Source organism: Mus musculus, chromosome 11 (genome assembly GCF_000001635.26).
Source record: "Mus musculus strain C57BL/6J chromosome 11, GRCm38.p6 C57BL/6J".
Lineage (NCBI taxonomy): Eukaryota > Metazoa > Chordata > Mammalia > Rodentia > Muridae > Mus > Mus musculus.
Genome location: NC_000077.6, coordinates 83,584,053 through 83,593,287, shown reverse-complemented (window position 1 = coordinate 83,593,287; position 9,235 = coordinate 83,584,053). Strand labels below are relative to the sequence as shown.

General features: G+C 44.8%; 1 protein-coding gene and 1 long non-coding RNA gene across 3 annotated transcripts in view; one reads left to right on the top strand and one right to left on the bottom strand.

Moving 5' to 3' along the window:
* Positions 1 to 9,235, bottom strand: part of E230016K23Rik (RIKEN cDNA E230016K23 gene) — a 41,633-nt gene that overhangs the window by 30,406 nt on the left and 1,992 nt on the right. The gene's annotated exons all lie outside the window — the stretch shown is intronic.
* On the top strand, positions 201 to 5,402 carry Ccl6 (chemokine (C-C motif) ligand 6). The gene is made up of 4 exons (NM_009139.3): positions 201 to 422; positions 3,484 to 3,531; positions 3,874 to 3,985; positions 4,349 to 5,402. The coding sequence occupies exons 1-4, from the start codon at positions 347 to 349 to the stop codon at positions 4,461 to 4,463; spliced, it is 351 nt and encodes a 116-aa protein (NP_033165.1). The 5' UTR covers positions 201 to 346; the 3' UTR covers positions 4,464 to 5,402.

Genomic DNA, 9,235 nt, shown 5'->3' with positions numbered 1-9,235 from the left:
TCCTATCCTAATTCCACCACTTACTAGCTATGTAGTCCAACACACCAAGAAGACCTCTAAGGCTCCTTTCTCTCTAACATCCCCTCGTTGCCCCTGTTTTTCTAGCCCACCATGACCTTTGCCCTCGCTTCCTGTTGCATTCTTGGCCCTCCACTTCCTGTTGCATTTTCAATCTTGTTCCCTCTTTTAGAACTAGCCTGTTGTGTATTATGTAGCCAGGGACAGCATTCTGAACTCTACCCTGGCACTTCCTGAACCTCCTAGCTTATAAATACCAGGGCAGGCCAGAGAATCAGGGAGGAGTGAGCAAAAATTCTCAGACCAGCTGGGCCTGTCCTCCAGGAGGATGAGAAACTCCAAGACTGCCATTTCATTCTTTATCCTTGTGGCTGTCCTTGGGTCCCAGGCTGGCCTCATACAAGGTGAGTTCACTTGAGCCCTCTCAACCCAGGGGGCAAGTCTGTGAGACCTGCAGAACTGGAGGGGAGCTAGAGAAGGAGAGCACTGCCCTCCTGGAAATATTCCATCCTTGACATGGTGATGGAATTCCCTAAGAAGCAGCATCAAGTTATAGATCTGCCTCTGTAGCCTTTAGGCTCTGAAAGAAATGCAACACAGAGGCTGGCTCCCACTTGGGGAAATAATTATGCTTGACGAGTTTATTTAGCTGACACAGGACCAAGCATTAACTCATAAGAATAGGAGTAAAATTATAAGTGGGAGGGTAGCAGTCTTGCAGGAGGCATGATGGTTGAAGTGTCTGACACCACCTCTACAAAGCCATCATTTTGAAGAAGTGGGACAGGCAGGTAATCAATTCAACCCAAGACCATTTAACCACGCTGTTCTTTTATTTGACAAGTGCATTAGCTAGTGCTTCTTATGTGCTGGACAGACAGCTACTGTAGGGTAGATGTCATACTAAACAATGGGAAGTTGCATATTTTTTTTTGTACTGGAAAACAGTAAGCCATCAATGATTTTGTATATTTTCCCTCACTATCATGGTTGCTGTCATTTTATAAATAAGAAAACTATATCAGAAGTTTAAGATTAAGGCTAGTGAGTGGTGGGATTAGGGTAGGGACCAGCCTGGGATGGAGTATAGAAAGATATAGTCATTTGGGATCTTTTCTGGGTTTTGCAAGGTCTACCTAGACCCATGAAGTATGCTACAATGTATCTACATGCCTCCTTAGAGTACGCCATACTAATTACACCATTTCTGGGTGTCCTGGGACCCTAGACCCATGTGGATATCAAAATCCACAGATTTCATATCTATAACCCACACACATCTTCATCTGTGTGTTTAAAAAAAATCTCTAGATATTTTTAAGACTTAAAACCACTTAAATGTCAGTAAACAGTCACTATATTGTTATCCAGGGAATCATGGCAAAAAGTCTCTAGTGTTCCAGTTATATTTCAGGAAATGTTTTCTTGGTTGACTCTGTGGATGTGGAAGCTCCAAAGACGTAGACCAACTCTATAAAAGAAATCAGCTAAGAACAATGGAAGATGATTGCTGGATAAGTTGATAGCTTAATCCTTACTGCCAAAATCATTCATTTTTGCTTTGGTATAAGAAGTGAATGCCACTATTTTAGTTAGACTTATTCTGTTTTTATGCATGCACATGTCTGAGTATGTGCATGCACACCTGTGTGCAAATAGATGCCTTTGGAGGACAGAAGAAGGTGGTGGACCCCCTGGAGCTGGAGTTACAGGCAGTATAAACCACCTGACATGGATGCTGAGAAATGAACTCTGCTCCTCTGTAAAAGCAAAAGTGCTTTAATTATTGAACCATCTCTCCAGCCACTAAGGATCAACTTTTAAAGCTATCTGTTTATCTGTGATAACATAACTATCAGTTAGAAGAAAAGGGAAATTGGGAGGGAGAAAGGAAAGGAGAAAGGAGGGATGAGGGGAAAGTAAAAGGGAGGGAGGGAGAAATAAGGAGGGAAGGTTGTTTGAGTTGCATTTGTCTAATTATCACAAGGCAGGTTTACAATACTTTATCCAGAATCTTTGGCGCTATGTGAATTTTGCAATGCATAAGTAGAGTTTTGATAAGTTAACATGACACACAGCAATATCATTATTGAGTGGTAGCCCTGAAAATTCAAAATAGATACATAGAGAGATTTTCATGCAATTATTTTCATTCGCACCACACAAAAGAAGAAACTACATACTCATCAGTAGGTTGAGTGTGTAAGTAAAATGTGACAGGCACACATCTCCAGTGGAATAGTCCTCATCGTTGAGAGGGAAGGCATTCTGGTGTGTGCAACCAAAAGCAAGAACACTGAGGAGCTGGTATCACCAGAGGAATATGCCAGTCAGGAAGGGCAGGTACTGCCTGGCTCCATTCACATGTGCCTCTTAAAGGAGTCAATTTGTAAAGACAAAAGAGACACAGAGGTGCCTGCCTGTAACTCCAACTACTGGGAAGCTAAAATGAGGATCATGAGTTAGAGGTCAGTTTGAGCAACACAATAATGCCTTGTCTTAAAAAAAAAAAAAAATCAAACCAGGGAGTACAATGGTGCTCACTAAGCTGACAGGGGAAGAAGCAGAAAGGTAACATTGAATAGGTTCTGGGTTTCCACTCTGCAGGCTAGAGAGGTTATGACTGGATGGGGTAGTAGTTACACAGCAGTTTGAATGTACTTGATACTATTAAACTGGACACTTAAAAAATTACTTAGAGCCCCAGAACCTATGTAAAGGTAGAAGGAATGAAGCTGTCTTCTGATTTCCTCTTGCACGCACGCACGTACACACACACACACACACACAGAGAGAGAGAGAGAGAGAGAGAGAGAGAGAGAGAGAGAGAGAGAGGAGGCTTGAGCCTGTCTCTTATGCCAGATACAATCTAAGAAACGTAGTAACAAAATAAGGTTCCTACAATATCCTTATACTAATGGGACAAACATAGTTTAAAAAACAAAACTTCACTACACTATGAAGGACATCATAGCACCAAATGGGTTGCTAAGAAATTTGTTTCTAGAGTCCCATAGATGGCAGATGTGTAGACACAACTGGCCTATGACAAACTGCACTTTCAGTTAACTTACCTGTGTTAGGTTTGCAGCTCATCTTTAGTACTTTAGAGTCAACAGAATGTTTTTATTTCTGAAATATTTTCAAAGGGTCACAGGGTGGGGAAAATTTTATAGTAACAAGACACACTAGCCTGGAGCAGACCTTTGACCCAGACGGGTTAACAGAGATCCAACAACAGAACCTGCTACCTTCAAATGGGAGAAGGGGAGTCAGGCATGGAGGTGCACACAGTGTTCTTAGCACTCCAAGTTTGGTGCTGTAGAATTGATAGTTCAGGCCACCCTGGGCTGCAAGATCTTGCTTTGTTCACCAAAACCTAAGGGTGGAATATGTGGTGAGTGGTGGGGCGATTATAATACAGCAACCATGAATTTATTTTCCCACCTTTTCTGTTTCTTCCAGAAATGGAAAAAGAAGATCGTCGCTATAACCCTCCAATAATTCATCAAGGTAAATGACCAGATATGACATGTTTAAAGGAGCTGGGTGGATATGCCATTATAGCTTCACCTCCCCCCATGGCAGAACAGGATGGAAGGGTCCTGAAGGTGCTGAGCATCTCTGGAAAGAGTGAGATGTGGTATAGAGACTCACCCCAGTGATGCCTTCTCTGCATATACCTGGGTACCCTGAGTCCACCTGCTAAGAACAGAAGCATCCCTTGAGTTCTAACCCTTCTCAATTTCCATGATACACTTCTCCCCACGCTCCCCACACACACACACACACACGCGCGCGCGCGCGCACACTGCACTTTTGAGAGCAATAGCCTGGCCATTTGTCTTCCTACAGGCTTTCAAGACACTTCTTCAGACTGCTGCTTCTCTTATGCCACACAGATCCCATGTAAAAGATTTATATATTATTTCCCCACCAGTGGTGGGTGCATCAAGCCGGGCATCATGTAAGTGTCAAACTCGCTCAGTGTGTGTTATGGGGAGGGGGAGCCTCCAGGATCTTAGGTGACCTGGTGGATAGACTTCCAGAAAAGGCCAATCCTTGGATCTCACCAGGTGGCGGGGGGTGAGGGGGTTTGGGGGGAGACTTCAGGGTGTAGAGAAGGAGACAGCTGACAGAGTCACTCCATGAGTCCTTAGAGACCCTCACAGGTCTAGAGGGGACCCCAGAGAGGGGATGATGGTGCTGAGCTACCTCCTGGAAAGAACAGACTGTTGAGTGGAAAATCAGAGGGTTCAGAAGATGGGGCTCCCACCACCCCTTTACTAGAGAACTCTGATTATAATCTTTCTTCTCCCTTTTTCTTCAGCTTTATCAGCAGGAGGGGAACCCAGGTCTGTGCCGACCCCAGCGATCGGAGAGTTCAGAGGTGCCTAAGCACCCTGAAGCAAGGCCCAAGATCTGGGAACAAGGTCATTGCTTGAGAAGGAGGGCAGGCATTGTCACCCACTTTCTTCTGTCTTCCCCAGTGACCGCCTGCCTAGGAGACCTTGTTTTTATAGATATTTAAAGCATTTATCCTTCTGTTCAGGTTTAGAGCAGTCAACAGTATTCATGTGGACTCCGCCTGACACGGTTAGAGCCATCTGGAGTTGTAAACATCAAGATTGTCTTTGAGTAATTGTTGGGTTTTTTTTCGGTTTCTCAGCAGATTATAAATGGATACATTATTAGGGTAGTCTTTGGGGCTTTGGAATGTGTCTGGTTCTGATACAAGCTTAAGCCGGGTAATATCTAGCTGAGATGAAATCAATTTTGCCCTAGGCCATACATATGTCCAGCTTTGTGGGTTCCCAGTTGTTCGCCCTGCCACAATAGAGCAATGAGTGCCCCCAATAAAGTCCACTCCATGTAGCCACAGGACTGTCTCTTTCTTCAGATTCATAGAACTACGGGGCCAGTCTGAAACTGGGCTCTTGGGGTGAAATTATCTCACTCACTCACCTTGAGTACAGGAGGGAGATGGGACCATATAACTTTGAATATTCTAAACCAAAAGACATCATGGTATAATTTTTAAAAATTAAGAACACGGTTTATTCCTCTGAGCTTGGTGCAAAACAGAGGAATACCTTTTCCAGCAGGGCGTCTTCTTCTCTGCCTGACTTTTATCTGCGGAACCTGACCTTCACACCCTCTACCTGAGGAAGTTCAGGTAGTTGTTGGCAAATCTACAAGTAAGAACCTGCACACCAAGTATCTGGGATTCCTGGAATGCCTCTCCATGCAAATGAGGCATTCCCAGTACTTTAAACTTCATCTAGTAATTTACATTTACCCTGAAAACTCCTTCCTATACTCCAAGGTTCATGTATAGCCCTGGTTTACCCCAATAAAGTGTATGCACACAAGCTGTTTCACTGAAAATCCTCTAAGAGAGCTGTTTCATTGAGTATCATCTAAAAGAGCTGTAACACTAAAATCCTCAGAGAAGACCTTCTCCCCCATCCACCTCCTTCACATACACACAAACCCACCCCCATACTCCCTTCGGGACCAGGATCCTGCAAACCCCGCCCCTTTTGGATTCCTCTTCATCCTTCTAGCCTGCTATACAGCCAGTGCCTGGACACCCTGAGGGAAGAAGCAGGATGCAGAACCACTGCTGGCGCTCAACCATAGCTGATGCCCACGTGGATTCAACAGGAGCTCTGGTTTGAGCAAGCAAGCATTAGTGCCTGCCAGGCTCTGAGCACCATCCGCCTGTCCTTTGCCATCAGCCCAAAGGCTTAAGCCTCCATACTCTGAGGGCAGGCAACCTATCTCTTTTCTACTTTGCTCTTGGTCAGAACCATTATGTGGATTCAGATACATTAAAAAGACATTTGACACTATCTGGCTAGAGCATTCTCAGATGCTGGCATAAGGTCCCTAAACCTCTCTGTGAAACCCAACAGCCCATACAAGAGTTGGCAAAGACCCCCTATTTAACTTCTTCTTGAAACAAAGAATTTTAAAAAGTAACAGCAGCCTGTAAGTACTGAAAGATCCTGACAGAATGTAAAAGGTCACAGAAGCCCTGAAATTGGCAAAATAGATTTCATTGTTAGTAGAACTAGCTTCACTGATTTAGAAAAATAGAGGTGCACAATGCTCTGGCCCCTCCTGGAACCTGTGTGTCTGCCAATGTTCTGACCAGGTGTGTGCCCATTGCTGCACCTCACTGCCAGGTGTTTGTGATATTGGTTGTTATATTGGTTGCTGGGAAAGAGTCAGAAAATCTCCCCAGCGACCGGAGTTGGGGCCAATCCGGAGTTGCTGCAGGTGCATTAGACTCCTTCCTTGTTTCCCTCCCATACCCATTTCTTGAGAAATCAATCATTTTATATTGTTTAGATCTGGAAATCCCCTACTCCCCCCTTCTCCTTTCCCCCCGAGGGCCTATAAAAACTGGGACCTCTTTCCCCTCAAGGTCGACTCCTCTACCCCTGCATGGGATATGAGTCGTCCCCAGAACTCTGGCTTTCCCCGAATAAAGCCTCATGTGGTTTGCATCAAGTTTGGTCTCTCATGAGTTCTTGGGTGTCCGCTATTGTCCCAAGGCCTGAGCAAGGGGCTCCTCTCGGAGTCTTTCAGTAACATTTAGGGTGGCCAGTAGAACTCTTAAAATCTTTGGGAAAGCTTAATGTTTTGTTTTTTTTTGGACCTCTGTGGAATCCCTTGGAGCCCAAATGCTGCAGGAACATTCCTATTGCAAAAGGTATTTCTTTTCTTTTCTATCATGGAATACACTTTATAGCATAAAAATCACCCCCTGAGATTGGAAAGAATATAAGCCTTATTAAGGTCCCCTATTAAAAAAGAAAAAAAAAAAAGCCTCACCAAAAAGTCATGTGGGCTCTCAACTCTATCTACATAGAGATAGATATCTATCTATCTCTTCTGCTCAGCAGCCCTGAACTCTGAAGAAGTGATGGATGAACAGCCATGCCAGGTGGTGGCCTCCCCCACCCCTTCTCCCCTGGCCCATCAAGGCAGCATCCTACATGATGCCTTTGTAACCATAGGCCAGTCACCTCACCAACTCATGGCTTTCCTACTCCCCATCCCTCTGCCAAACTGGAGATAGAACCCCCTGCTTCTCTTTCCTTTGACCCACATAACTACACTCTCCAAGAACCTGCCAAGGAAATGGAGGAAGAGCCTCATAACCCCCTGGCCTCCTCTCTCCAGGCAAGAGAGGAGAGTGTGTGTGCTGATCCCTCAGCTGGCTCCTCCTTCTCCTCGGCTTGTGACCTCACCAGGAGTTTGGAGCCCTGGACATTCTCAGTTGATGACCACCTCACCTGGGCTGGATCCTCACAAAGTCAAATCACCTTTTTGAACAGTTTTTTTCCATAGTCCAGCCTGCAAGGTGTTACTGCCAAACTCTCCACTTGCTTTGGACTTAAGACAGAGTCACCCGTCTCTCTCGTTCACAAGTCCCGACTCTCGGTACCTCCAAGCAGGGTGTCACCAGGCACCTCTGCCTACCCTTCTTCCTTTCTACTTGCTAGAGTTGCAAAAGTCCTGATGCCTCCTGCTAGGCTATGGTGGTGCACAGTCAGGGGACAATGTACAACCAGGGAGACCACAACCAGAACAGGCAGCTAGGGGCTGTGAAGCAGGCGCCTCCCTCAGGTCAGGCATCTAAGCATCTAAGCAGAAAGGACCCTCTAGATCTGCCTGTTGCTAAGTTGAAACCTCTGGGAGGACTGCTTATGAAAGCCAACGCAGACCGGGGAGACCTAAATTGCAGAAATGATGGGCAGAGTTTTGTTGCTACAGTTTGAAAAGGCATAGCTTGGGACAACCTAGCCTGTCCAAAACTTAGGATTCTTCTGCTTCTATATCTGAATTTTGTTTAAATGCTTGTTTTTCTCTAATAACAGAAATAACTAGAAGACTGTTTATGCTTTTGTTTGTTTGTTTGTTTTTTGGGTTTTTTTTTTTTTTTTTTTTTTTTTTTTTGGTTTTTTGAGACAGGGTTTCTCTGTGTAGCCCTGGCTGTCCTGGAACTCACTTTGTAGACCAGGCTGGCCTCAAACTCAGAAATCCGCCTGCCTCTGCCTCCCAAGTGCTGGGATTAAAGGCGTGTACCACCACGCCCGGCTCTGTTTATGCTTTTAACTCAGAATTATTCTCCAGGCCTCTACTATGACACACAGACACATGTCTATTTCCTTATAAAAATTTTTAAACTTCAGAGAATCATCTAAGATCCACCTCTCACAAGTCAAACAGACTACATCAACAACTATTATTTACTCTTTAATTAATAAAAATAAGACCATCTACTTGAACCAGTTTATTTTTCTCCAGACAAGCTATTACTACCTATTCCATGAACATGATTAATATGCTATTTCCTTTCTCAGCTACCTTAAGCAGGAGACACAAATGACCCCCAGTCCTTTCCTCCGCTTCCTTTACTGCAACCCAGGTGACTGCCTCTAGGAGTCCTCCAGATACAGAGGTTTCAGACATTGGGAACGCCAAGTTGAATCCTCCAATTGTGATGGCACCATGCTCACCAACCTTAAAACTGATTTTCAGCTTCCCCATCGACAATCCCTGAAATGAATAATAGTGAATGGGAAATGGGGGTAAGCTCTATCCTAACGGATTTGCTAAGAGCTGACCTACACATCTCCTGCCAGCTTATCCCTGCCTCCAAATCAATATTTACCCATGTTGGCATTCTTCAACGGGAAAATCAAACTGGGAAGGAGATTCAAACTACCCTTTCCTGGCTATGGTACATCAAATATACAGGCAATATCCTTCCCCTAACCACCCAACCCAACTCCCCTCAATGCGTCTTCTGTGCTTCCCTCTCCTGACCCCTATTGGAGACTGTTCCCATTAACATCTAGTTTTGTGAACCTCCATGGGTCCTTACTCACACAGAAGTTACAAAACATTCCTCTCTTTGACCTCCACCTCCTCCTTTGCTTCTAAGGTTCTATATCACCATCACCAAGTCAATAGGTGCTACTGATTCCTGCATTAAATCCTTTTCAAGCCTTTTCAAGGCCTGTAAGGATTGTTCCCCAGGTTTATCTCTAATAAGCCTGAAGAGCTCACCTTACAGCCAGGAGGAGACTGAAAGAAAAGAGAGTTCTTCATCCCCCTGCTCATCAGACTGAGTTTCACAGTCTTGTTAGGTTCCACAGAAGCAACGGGAGCAGCCCTCGTCCAAACACCATCTGGCTGG